The sequence below is a fragment of the Panthera leo genome, chromosome B1, assembly GCF_018350215.1.
Source record: "Panthera leo isolate Ple1 chromosome B1, P.leo_Ple1_pat1.1, whole genome shotgun sequence".
Classification (NCBI taxonomy): Eukaryota; Metazoa; Chordata; class Mammalia; order Carnivora; family Felidae; genus Panthera; species Panthera leo.
Window position 1 is genome coordinate 183,613,602 of NC_056682.1, and position 13,153 is coordinate 183,626,754.

The window sequence follows — 13,153 nt, forward strand, 5'->3', positions numbered from 1 at the left end:
TACTTTTCCTAAGGAGAATGTCCTGCTATAGTTTACTATTATTACTTGCTCAACAATACCAATGTTCCTTAATGAGCCATGTTGACATCTTCAAAAAAGTATTAATCCATGTTTTTGATAGATTCTTATCAAGATCTAAATGGGGCTATAAACAATACTCCTGAAACAAGGTACTTAGAAGTCCATGTTCCTTTACACAGTTTTGAGGAATCTAACTGATAGGAAAACTTACATATACCAGGTATAGGTCTCCAGCAATTTCACCCAGGCAATTTTTCATTGTAGTTTCAATAATCAAATACTAATATAAGATCCATTATGTATAAGCCAATAATATTGATGCAACTGACAAATTAACTTCCTGGGCTTTTTTCTTCGTAATGTTTATTTATTTTTGAGAGAGAGAGCAAGTGAGCGAGGAGGGTAAGGGCAGAGACAAAGGGAGACACAAAATCCAAAGCAGGCTCCAGGCTCTGAGCTGTCAGCGCAGAGCCTGACATGGGGTTCGAACCCACAAACCACAAAATCATGACCTGAGCCGAAGTCGGGACACCCAACCAACTGAGCCACCCAGGCGCCCTTAACTTTCTGGGCTTTTTAAATGATGGTGGTTCCTAGGTATGAAGGAAAGTTTAAGACTAAAATTAGATCCTTAATTCTAAGTATAAATTTGAACTTTGGAATGAAAATCAAAGTTAAAGGGGAGTCACAGTTCTAATTGTTGATTTTTTTTTTTTCCTGGTTATCCCTCAATGCCTTGGTTTGGTTCCAGTATTCCTCAAGAATTAATCCGACCAGTCTGGTCATTATACTCAACAAATCTTTTAATCTGACAGAGGAATACTACTTGTCCTGGGGTCAACCCTTTTGACTTCTGGACAACTTGCTAGGACCTACATTTTATACTATTTTTATAACATCCTCCTTTCTCTCACTTGGTCTGCCCAGTTCTCACACTCAAAAGCACTGTTCACACATTATTTTAAACAGGAAGACTGCAGAGCAAATATTCCTGTTTGTTAAGGCTGCATGTAAAACAGAGAGGAGGTTGTGGGGTAGGAAGAGAAGAAAGGATACAGAGAACACTGGGATGCAACAGAGCAGTGAAAAAGAAGAGAAAAGGATTGCCTGAGGAAGTGTCAGAGCCACCAAGCCGAAGAGAAATAAAGCAGTAATGGAGTGTCTCGCGGCCATAAAAGGGCAATTGTCCACCTCCTAACAAACTAAATCTGGTCAATCCCAAATATGGAAATGTTTTAGTTCAAATACAGAGCTTTTCTTCTGTGGGATACGAGCAGAGATCACAATCATTCTTTCCCTATTAAAAAAAAAAAACAAAAAACTCACACTTGGAGATCTACCATTGTGAGAAAAATCTGTTGAATTATTGTATAAACTATTTCCAAGACTTGTTCCCCCAAAGTCCTGGTCTTTCTAACAAAAAACCACTCTAGCCCTTTCACAGTTATTCGAGGGCTTCAGTCTCCGCACTGTAAAATACAAACGTTAATTGTAACAACCTGGAGAGCTGGAGGGGGCATTCTGTTAAGTCCAACGCTCCTTAAATACTAGCTATTATGCGCTCAAGATTTTCTCGGTCTTTAATACAAATTCTAACTCAGAGTTCAGTGACGATAAAACTGAAGAAATTAAAATCATTTCAAAATGTGATTACTTCCTTATATATCCACTCATTCTCTCCGTTTGTAAATTAAGAAGTTGGCACATAAGAAATGGTCTGTCCTGCCATGACAGGTCAAATGCATGTTAATAACCTCTATTACCAAAAGTTCGTTCACTTAACAAGTATTTACTAAGTACCCGCTATGACTAGTCACTGTCTGGGGGCAGGGGATACAGGAGTCCACAAAACACAGTGTGACTTCCGGGGGTAGAGAGAGTGGCATTGAAAACTGGTTCTCGGCGGGCGGAGCCACAGCTTTCACTTCAAAAGTCAATGTTCCCAAAGGATTTTACCTGCTCCAAGTCACCACCCGTACCTGCCTTGTCCCTGCCCCAGGCCACAATTTCCCACTCACAGATTACTTTGTCCACAGGAATTTTAACCAAAAAGGAATTTTCACAAAGGTAAATTTCATGCAGACTTGATTAATCTAGCCGCTTAGCTGCTACTATCAGCACTTGCAGCACATTTTTAATCACCTTGGTCCTCCCATTGTTGTAACGAAACACAAAAGCACTCCACCAAAGTAAATGCTCTGAAAACATACTTTGTCCTAACGACCACCCCAAGAGTTCCTCCCCAGGATTCCTTATAACAAATAATCACAGAGCGCAAGCGTGTGAGCGAGGGGCGGGCAGGGTGGGGGAGTGGAAGAAGGCAGCTGTCCTTTCCGATCGCTATTTTCCAAAGTTCCAGTCATTATTTTTAAAGAGTATATGCTGATGTGACGGTTGTTAAAGCAACACCTGACGACTTGTGGGCGTCATCTAAAGCTGCCATTATTTTATTTGCAGTTCACTCGCTCTGATGTGTAAGAACCTGGCCACATGGCTGATAAGGTCTCCATAACGAAAACCGTACCCCTCATTTAAGCAACAGGTTTGGGATGTGTGCACATTTCTGGCTCACCTACGCACTAGTCTCCCCATACTCGCCTAGCAGTTCAATATTACAAGATAAACTGATTTCTTTTTTTTTTTTTCACAAGCAAGATATTCCCCAATTTTCATGACAATTACTGACCTAGTATATTCCACTTCAGTTAGGTTCATGCTTGAGATAGGGTTCTAAAGTATTCTTTTAATAGATATCCCAGATTCCAGAAACAGGCAAAATGGCAATGTTTTTCAAAGTACTATAAATTAGCTTGAGAAAGTGCCTAATGCTAACAATGTTATTTATACAAAAGATTTTTAAAACTTTGTTATTTTCATAATCTAAAACATTTTTTTATTTTTTTTTCATTTTTTTTTTTTTAACGTTTATTTATTTTTGAGACAGAGAGAGACAGAGCATGAACGGGGGAGGGGCAGAGAGAGAGGGAAGCACAGAATCGGAAGCAGGCTCCAGGCTCTGAGCCATCAGCCCAGAGCCCGACGCGGGGCTCGAACTCGCGGACCGCGAGATCGTGACCTGAGCTGAAGCCGGACACTTAACCGACTGAGCCACCCAGGCGCCCCTAAAACATTTTTTTAAAACACTCTCAAAGCAGCTAATCTTCATTCTTAAGAGAGTTTTTGACTTGTTTTTAGTAACCAAAAGTATCCTGGAACCATATCTAATAATTAACAGTAATTTATGAAATGTTCTTTCTTCTAATCCTAGATATGTGGTTGGGGCCATCTGTGGCCACTGCTCTCAGTTCGAGGCCAACTAAACTAGAATACAGTTTAGTTTCTTTCTAAACTACATGTTAGGAGGAAAAATCTACCAAAGACAAAGGATACAAGTTGCTGTCATTCTCATGCATGCTGGTAACTAAAGTAAAGGGACATAGTTGTGAAGAAGAAATAAATGCCAGGAAGCAACACCATGAAACTTTGCAGTCTCAACAGGAGAAGCAGCATGAGGAAGAGAGAGGAGGTTGGGAATAAACCGGACTAAAATAATGATGAAGAGCCAAGCGATGCTGTTGATGAGGGTAGGAAGAACTGAACAATCTGGGAGAAGGCAAGGTCGGGTGGGGAGTGGGAGGTTTTGGGGAAATGGAGTAATGGAAAAACGGGATTAATTTTCCCATTCTCTGAATCCACAGGCTGTTTTCTGCCTCACCGCTAGCAATTTACCCCTGCACACACTGGTGCAAAGACAACCTACCATCAACGGCGTACTTAATCCCCTGGTTGCGGGGGTGGGGGGGTGGGGGAGGGTGGTGGTTACTACTTTATCTTCTGTAATTTCAAAACATGATTTCTAAGTTTAGTATATCGTACCCAATTCAGAGCAGGAACTATGTATGTCTGACTCAAATTCCAAGAACTTGCAAAGAAAGATGAATTGTGCTTATCATCTTTTGGCCTCCTATTCTGGCAAAGATTTCTTCCATTTTTCAACTCCCAAGTGGAGAAAGCTAATATACAAATTCCATTGCTATGAAACCATTTACCAGAAGTCTTCATTCTCTTATTGTTTTCTAGAGAGAAACTGTATTTTAGACACAATCCTAAAACATACACATGCTGATATTGTCCTACTTTGAAGCTTTATTTTAAAATATTCACTAGAAACTCTGTGATCACCTTCAACAAATATATAAAACAAATATCTGCCTGTTAGCAGGACACTGCAGTGGACACAGGCACATATACAAAAAAATAAAAGGTCTAACATTTAACTACACTAAATATTATAATCTATCTGATTTATGCTTAATCTTTTTGCAACATTAAACTTATGTCTATCTTCTGAATTGAAGCAGCACCTGTTTTTTACATGCAAAGTCCTAACATATAAGGAATGAGAAAATGAACTGGGTGGGTTTTAGTATCTATCATCAGGTGTTTGGGTTTGTTTTTTTTTTTTTAATTGTATGGGCCACTTTCATCAATGTAAAGTAAGAGTAAATTCGTCCTCAAGCAGTATATATTATAAATTTCTTACCTAGGAGACTTTAAATACTTACCAGGGCAAGCTCACACCTGTTCACACATACCAATAACATGACAAAAAACAAAAACAAAGGGGCACCTGAATGGCTCTTGATTTCGGCTCAGGTCATGATACTGGGGGTCATGGGACCAAGCCCCACATAGGGCTCTGTGAGGAACATGGAACCTGCTTGAGATTCTCTCTCACTCCCTCTTTCCCCTGCATATGCACCGTCTCTCTTAAAAACAACAACAACAACAACAACAAAAATGTTTCACAGCTCATTAACTATAACCTACCATCAGAGATAAGACCACCGACTGAACTGATAATCCTGTTTTAGATATCTGAAGTCTTCTGGCCGGGGTCAGTTTGGCAATCTAGATTTGTAAGACTGAGCTTCATACAATTTCCCAATTGATCTTTACCAGTACTTAGGTCTCTGCAATCTGGCACATATACATGCCCCTAAAACAAAAGTTTTACAAAGCCATATTGTGGGATACATTAAGACATTTGCTATTCTGTTCTTTTCCGCTTCATTTAATTAAGGGGGAAAGGCAGTAACTTATTAATTTGACTCCAGAATAGGCTACTACTGGCAGTTTGAAGATCACTGATCTATAGATGATAAATACCAGAATGTATGCCAAGGGGCAGTATACTTGATCACTCTACTTGATAAAACACCCTTGATTAATGCCACTCAAAAGCCATTATGTTCTCCTATTCTCCTCTACTCCTTAGATACTCTCCTATAATAACCTTCACTTCAAATGAAAGGGATCGTAAGGGGATCCTTGAAGGTAATATAGAGCACGACATACCATTACAAGCCACAGACTGGAACGTATCCTGGTTATTTCTTAACAAGGTGAAACAAGACAGACCAATAGCATCTGTGACCATGGTAGGCACACTTAAAGCAATCCAATCAACATAAATGTGTATACATTTTATTTCAGCATTTTAAAAACCTGAAACAAAATATTTTTTAAATAGCCTTTTCTATAGCCCATGCTCTCTGATATTTTATTTTCTATTCTAATATGTGTCTTAATGCTGATCATAACCCATTAAATCAATTTCTTGACCCGCTAATGAATGGGTTGAAACCTGCAATTTGAAAAACATAGCTTTAGGGGCGCCTGGGTGGCGCAGTCGGTTAAGCGTCCGACTTCAGCCAGGTCACGATCTCGCGGTCCGTGAGTTCGAGCCCCGCGTCAGGCTCTGGGCTGATGGCTCGGAGCCTGGAGCCTGTTTCCGATTCTGTGTCTCCCTCTCTCTCTGCCCCTCCCCCGTTCATGCTCTGTCTCTCTCTGTCCCAAAAATAAATAAAAAAAAAAAAAAAAAAAAAAAAAACGTTGAAAAACATAGCTTTAGAGAATGCTCTACTTGGGCAGAATTAGAGGACCATAGATAAATTACCAGTCTCTAGTGACCACCTTTCACTGATGAGAAAAAGCCCAAAGAATTGAAAGCATCAGTCAAATAGTGATTGTGCATTTAGCTCTAGGAAGATCATGTGAGAAAGTGTAAAAACTCAAGGCAAGAAAAATATGTTAATAGCATTCCCCCCCCTCCCAAACCAGGTTCCTGATCTGGCATTTGATAATCATCTGTTACTCAACAATGGCTTCCTACCCAGCACTGTGTGTATAATTTATTTATATAGATATATAACCTATATACGGATATGTACATGTACATACACACACACACACACACACACACACATATATACACACACATATAAAATGCACTAACATAAATTATATAATTATGTGTACTTATGTTACTATATTTTTAATATATAAACCTTTTTTCCATATCATTTTTACAACCTGTCAAAATAATAAACTAAGTGTTAGATCTGAAACATAGGTCAGTTGGCACTAGAGTGTAAGCTCTTAACCACTAAGTTACAAACTTTTCCAAAGGGTTCCCAACTCTGGTCTCTGCATCAAGAATCCTCTGTGGAGTTAAAACAAAACAAAACAAAACAAAAAACAAAAAACAGATGCCCCATGTACTACCCCACAAAAAGAGATTTTTAAAGCTGAAATAGCAAATATTATAAAGAAATACATTTTATAAACAATGTATTCAATATCATCTCCAACCCATGTCAGAAAAGATCTTTTTAGAGAGTAGATACTATTGAACTGAATGATTGCCTTGGTTAATAAGCAGCCGACCTTACCTCAAAACTTGATTACACTGCTGTCATTATAGGCTAGAATTTAATATAAAGCCCTTTTGTCTTATGTTTAATAACTAAATTCCACCTAGAATTTAACTGCTAACTTGTCAAAAGATCTTAACATAAGGTAGCCCAACTGATAAAAATTACAGACTGCTCTAGTATATTTCTATTAAATTTACCTATCAATGATTTAAACTGTTACCTTCCCAAATACTTTCCTTCATTACCTAAGAGATGAAGAATTCTGAACCCAGTACAACAGTAATAAACTCTGCGTTCTTCCTGGGTTTATTCACTTCCACCATCCCTAAGCAAACATTTAGCAGGAAGCACGCCATACAAAAGTAGGAGGTTTCCAAGGTTTCAAATAATTAAAAAGTAGTTTTGACTACATCAGTCAAATAAAATGTATGAACACAAAAACCCTAACAATTTTTGATGGTTAAGTGGGTAATATGAAACCTAGAATTACCACTATTAGCAACCACAAATAACAGTGGGACTACATACCACAAACACGTGAATGATTAATTAGAGAAGCAGTAACAATCACTGTTAATAAGAAGACACTCCTTTTCCTCTCAGGAAAAATTATTTGTAAAAGACAAAAACAAGCATGAACTATAAATGGTCCAAGTAAGAATGATTTTGTTTAGTCAAATTAAGGCTCCAACTAAAGCATTTAACCAACTATTTCCTGTTCAGGCCATGAAATGACAGCACGGCAGACAAACTAGTCTACGATGCAGACCACAGAGCTTATTACAGACTAATACATGAATAATTCCTAAACTATTTGGTAAAAGAAATTACAGCCCATCACTATTCAAATCCAGGGAAAATATCTATCCCAGTGTCTTCTATAACCATTTCTTGGGCCGGGGGTGGGGGTGGGGTGGGGAGGGGAGGGAATCATTCATCAAGCTGGTAATAGATACATGGGGTTTTTTTTTAACAAAAGAAAAAATACTATCACCATAAATCCATAACCGCATCTATAATCTAAGTATTAAAATCTCTTTAACTATGTGACAATTAAATATAGAATCACGAGCGTTCATTCTATCCATGACCCTGGGGTCACTGGGAGATTTCTAAAGCATACCTTTTAATCCACGCCATGGTACTTCAAGAACATGTTAAGGTAAGTCACAGCTTGGAACACTTCGATGCACCTCAAAACACCTCAGCCAGTGTATCTGTATCATTCTCCTTTCCTTTTGAGATCATAATGGTTCCGAAGAACTATAACGCTTCCATTTGAATGATAGTCTCATAATTTCAATGACTTAAAAACAAAAACAAAAAATAAGGACTTAAGTGTTGGTATGTTAAGCCACTGGTGCACTGTTAACTGCTGCCACGACTAACAAAAACAAAGCTGCTGCTGCTACCACGGAAGTCATTTTTTAACGTGAGGCCTCATTATGGATGAGAAGGAATACATGCTTAGCAGTTGGCGCGACAGCTCTGGCTTTATGGAGATCCAACAAAACCCCACCAAATCTCTTTGCCCCAAGTGATTCTTCAGTGTTCTTTTCACGAAATGAAAATAATCTAAAAGACAGATCTGAACACTTGGTGGGTGCCTCTGATTGACCAGCTCTTCTATTCTGTGTTAAGAGAGAGCTGAAAATAACCCACACAACCTGTATAAAAGGGAACTCATTAGTAAGTACAGCAGAGGGTCCTGTCCCACCTGATGCTAACATCGCTAAATCTTTTTAATTCCATGGAAGTCATTACGCTGAAAAGAGCTCCAGTTCGTAAAGCTTACTTTTATAAGAGTATGCACGTATCAATGAACAACACATGGCTAACTACCAACTGGTACTGCTGCTCTGTGGCTGCCCTGGCAGGCTTCCGTCCCGCGGTCCTCACTCCCACCCACCTTTCTTATATAAAATACTTAAAACACTTCATTATTCAAGTGATACGATAAGTTTATATGCCACATTGTAAATCTAAGAATTCACTCTACTTTTGCCTCAGGTTTGGCAATCTGTAACAGTCACCAGAAGGAGTACTCAAGCTACACAGAGAAAGTAAAACTAACTGACAATCAATACGCATTTGTCATAAAGCAATTAAAATTACTTTAGGATGACTGAAATAAAAGCAAGCCATAAAAAGGGCTTCCAAAGAAAAAGAGTCACCGGAACTGGTCTGTGATGCTCTGGGTCTACAGAACAGCTCGTGTGAAGGTAAAAGACAAGAAATGGAAAATGACAAAATTTCCCAGCCAGCACTAAAAAGTCTGTGTTAAGGAAAAACTGGAACTATTTCCTTTTTGCAAAAGTAGATTCAATTGATGAAAACCTTTCAAAGTCCGATGTCAGAAAATTACATATTTTTGAGATTTAGATTTATTGCAGGTTGTGGACAACGCAGATAACAAAATACAGGTCTCTGTTCAGAAAGCTGATTAACAGTGACAAAACTGCATAGAGGAAAGAACTCTACCAGCGTAGGCAGGAAGAAGCTAATGAAGAACACAATCAAGGGACCCGGTCCAGTGAAATCACTAGAGCCACGGTAGTCTTTCTGAACAGATTGTTTTACCACGCAGTGGAACCCCCCTGCCCCTTCTCACTTCACCTCAAGGCCTCCTGACGGGCCAATAGATGTTACAACTCCCTGGAAGGGCGCTCGCGCTGCTTCCTATACCCTGCTCCTCCAAGTAAATGCGTCCTACACACAACTACTAGCTTGATATTCCTGAAGGACAGCTCCTCCCTTGCACGTAAAAATTAATGCCAACTATTGGGAAGTAGGGCAAAATATAAATACATTAGATAAAAAAGAATCAAAGCCTAGGTCCGAAGCTCTTACTCATTACGTCGTTTCATTTTTAGAACCTCATTTTATAGAGGACAAAATGGACACTGTGGCCAACTAACTGACCTAAGAAAGCAAGCAGTAAAAGAACTAGGACCTAAATCTAGACCTTTTAGCTAGAATTTCAGCACTTATCTGTTACGATATTGTTGCAGAATATTGCTGGGGGAGTGGGGGTCCTGAGGCTGACATCCGTTGTCATTATGCCAAGAACCGTGCAAAGCACCACTGCTATTTCATCCTGGTCTACCACGCCCGGACTGAGGAGTTAGTTGCCTCCTTCTGCAGCGGGGAGGTCGGGCTCAGAGATTATTTAAGCAATCTGCTACGCCAATCTATCTTCTAGAGTAAGTCAGAAGAAATCAAGTCCAACACTTACGTTTGTTTTTCAACCTGGCTGATATAATAATTTAATTTTACATTTTTTTTTCAACGTTTTTTATTTATTTTTGGGACAGAGAGAGACAGAGCATGAACGGGGGAGGGGCAGAGAGAGAGGGAGACACAGAATCGGAAACAGGCTCCAGGCTCCGAACCATCAGCCCAGAGCCCGACGCGGGGCTCGAACTCACAGACCGCGAGATCGTGACCTGGCTGAAGTCGGATGCTTAACCGACTGCGCCACCCAGGCGCCCCTAACAATAATTTAATTTTACAAAGACTTCTTCACTCAAAACCCAGTCAAACATACGTAAATAGATCTGTAGCCATGGTTTATATGTACACTTTGTCAAACCACTAAGGATTAGAATCAGACATATACACTAAAATCAGAAACTCCATTTGAGTCCTACAAATGAAATCTAGTATTTCCATGAAGTTATACACTTAAATATCTTTTCAAGAGGACTTGGAAACCACAGTAGTTATCAACATGAATTTTAGATGACCAAAGAAAAATGAGCAACGAAAAGTATTTTCCTTAGGAGGATACATGCCAGGATGCCCGGCTGGCTCAGTCAGCAGAGCATGTGACTCTTGATCTCAGGGTCATGAGTTCAAGCCCCATGTAAGGTGTGGAGCCTACTTAAGAAAAAAAAAAAAAAAAAAAAGAGGGTACACTGCCACATTTTTCCAAACAGGTCCTGTCTCATAAACTGCTACCAGTATTAGCCTCATGGAAAGAGATATTTACTAGCTCAGAGAGGGGAGGCCATTCAGTCAGGTTATCAGTAATTAAAAATACAAACAAAACAAGCCCCCTCCCCAAAAGTAGATGGACAGCTCCCTCCAATACTTCAAAACATTATTAAACTAAAAAAGAAACAAAAAGGACCGAAGAAAAATCCGCCAAGTTAAGGAAAGGAAACTCCTAAACAATTTCAAATTTGAATGGAAACCATGCATCCACACTACATTCCAAAACTAACTGCAGAAGTGATCAACACAACTACTACGGCCACTGTTTGGTAAGTAGTTAGATGACTCAAAGAAACCATTTTATACACTGCTGAAACAAAATCCTGCAGAATTACTACATTTAAGAGTCAAACTATTACAATAAAAAACTTAAAGGTCTTTTTAAAAATATCTTCATCAGGGCGCCTGGGTGGCTCAGTCGGTTGAGCGGCCGACTTCGGCTCAGGTCACGATCTCGCGGTCCGTGAGTTCGAGCCCCACGTCGGGCTCTGTGCTGACCGCTCAGAGCCTGGAGCCTGTTTCAGATTCTGTGTCTCCCTCTCTCTGACCCTCCCCCGTTCATGCTCTGTCTCCCTCTGTCTCAAAAATAAATAAACGTTAAAAAAAAATTAAAAAAAAAATATCTTCATCAATAACACTAACCCTTCTGTATAACTCATTTTACAAGCATTAATATCCAAAATAGTGGATTACAATAGGAATGCCCCTCAGAAATTCTGATGTGCAACTATATACTTTTTAATTGTAAAATTAGTGTTTTAATTAAAGACTCTATCAACTGTCTACAAAATATTTCACTTCTTATAAAAGAGACAAATATATTTCCATGCCAGTCATTACAGCCTCCTTCACTATGCTATGTCCAATAGGGAAACTGTTATCTTTATCTTTTTAAATGTATTATCTAACTACCAAAGACCTGGAACAAACTAGGCACTAATGACCTAAGTATGTGAAAATGTTACGCACCACATTTTGGATACATGATTGACAACTAAACAAAGAATGTTCATGATGGGGGGCATGTCTGATATACTCTAAAACATAGTAAGTATAGAAACATTTGAGGGGCGCCTGGGTGGCTCAGTCAGGCGTCCGACTTCGGCTCAGGTCATGATCTCATGGTTCATGAGTTCAAGCCCCGCGTTGGGCTCTGTGCTGACAGCTCGGAGCCTGGAGCCTGCCTCGGGATCTGTGACTCCCCTTCTCTCTCTGTCCCCTCCCCAACTCATGCTCTGTCTCTGTCTCTCAAAAAATAAAGAAACATTAAAAAAAAAATTAAAAAAAGAAACATCTGGGGGCGCCTGGGTGGCTCAGTCGGTTAAGCGTCCGACTTCGGCTCAGGTCACAATTTCACAGTCTGTGAGTTCGAGCCCCGCGTCGGGCTCTGGGCTGACGGCTCAGAGCCTGGAGCCTGCTTCCGATTCTGTGTCTCCCTCTCTCTCTGCCCCTCCCCCATTCATGCTCTGTCTCTGTCTCAAAAATAAATAAAAACGTTAAAAAAAAAAAATTAAAAAAAAAAAAAAAGAAACATCTGAGTAAATGAAAGAAAATATTTAGGAAGGGCTTATACACTGCAATGACAATATTAAGGACAACAGAGACTTTAAAAGAAGATAGTTTGACATAGGACATTTTTGACTGAATTCTGTTTTGTTTGTAACTACTGAATACAATGCTTATGAAGGTAGATTAGCACTACTGCTAAAGGGTAAACTTCAAAAAATTAGAAACAGATGCCAGTAACTTCAAATTTTTAGGTTTTTGTAAATAGACTCACATAGTAATTTGAAATGACAATAATGAATGCATTCTGATGTTCACTGCAATATTACTTACTAAGAAAGGAATGAGAATTTCTTTCCAACACAGGAATAGTTAAATTATGCCATATCCACACAATGGAAATAACAGTCAATGATACTGAAATTTATAACATGGTAATATGCTAATTATATACAGTTACTTAATTATATATAGTGTTTTCCCACATTGTGTATCTTTTTATATATTTTAACAAATATAGAGAATTATAAATACAACATTTATAAATATCTAAGTTCCATGACATCAAGAACCATTTCAGATGTACCTCTAGCACTTATCACAGTGTCAGAGAAGTGTCTTCACACAGGAGACAATGAAGCGTGGTGGTTAGAAGAACGGGCTCTGAAGAAAAGACTGCCTGGGTCTGAACCTGAATCCCAGATCCACAACTTACGAGCTAGCTATGCAACTTCAAGCAAGTTAATCATCACTAGGCACCTGAGCTTCTCCTTTTGAAAAATTGGGATAAAAATACCATTTGTGTAATGGAAGAAAAAAAAAATGAGTTAATACATGTAAAAGCTTTAGAACAGTATCTGGCACATAATACCGCCCAAATGAAAGGAGACAGAGGATGAGAAAGAGAAGCA

At 39.1% G+C, this 13,153-nt stretch overlaps 1 protein-coding gene across 4 annotated transcripts in view; it reads right to left on the reverse strand.

Moving 5' to 3' along the window:
• Nucleotides 1–13,153, reverse strand: part of RBPJ (recombination signal binding protein for immunoglobulin kappa J region) — a 103,288-nt gene that overhangs the window by 59,109 nt on the left and 31,026 nt on the right. The window contains exon 2 of one of the 4 annotated variants that reach the window (XM_042936751.1): nt 7,864–8,046. The exons of the other annotated variants lie outside the window; for them this stretch is intronic. Within the exon in view, the coding sequence (XP_042792685.1) occupies nt 7,864–7,880 (17 nt within the window). The 5' untranslated portion in view covers nt 7,881–8,046. The remainder of the gene's footprint in view (nt 1–7,863; nt 8,047–13,153) is intronic. 4 annotated transcript variants of the gene reach the window in all.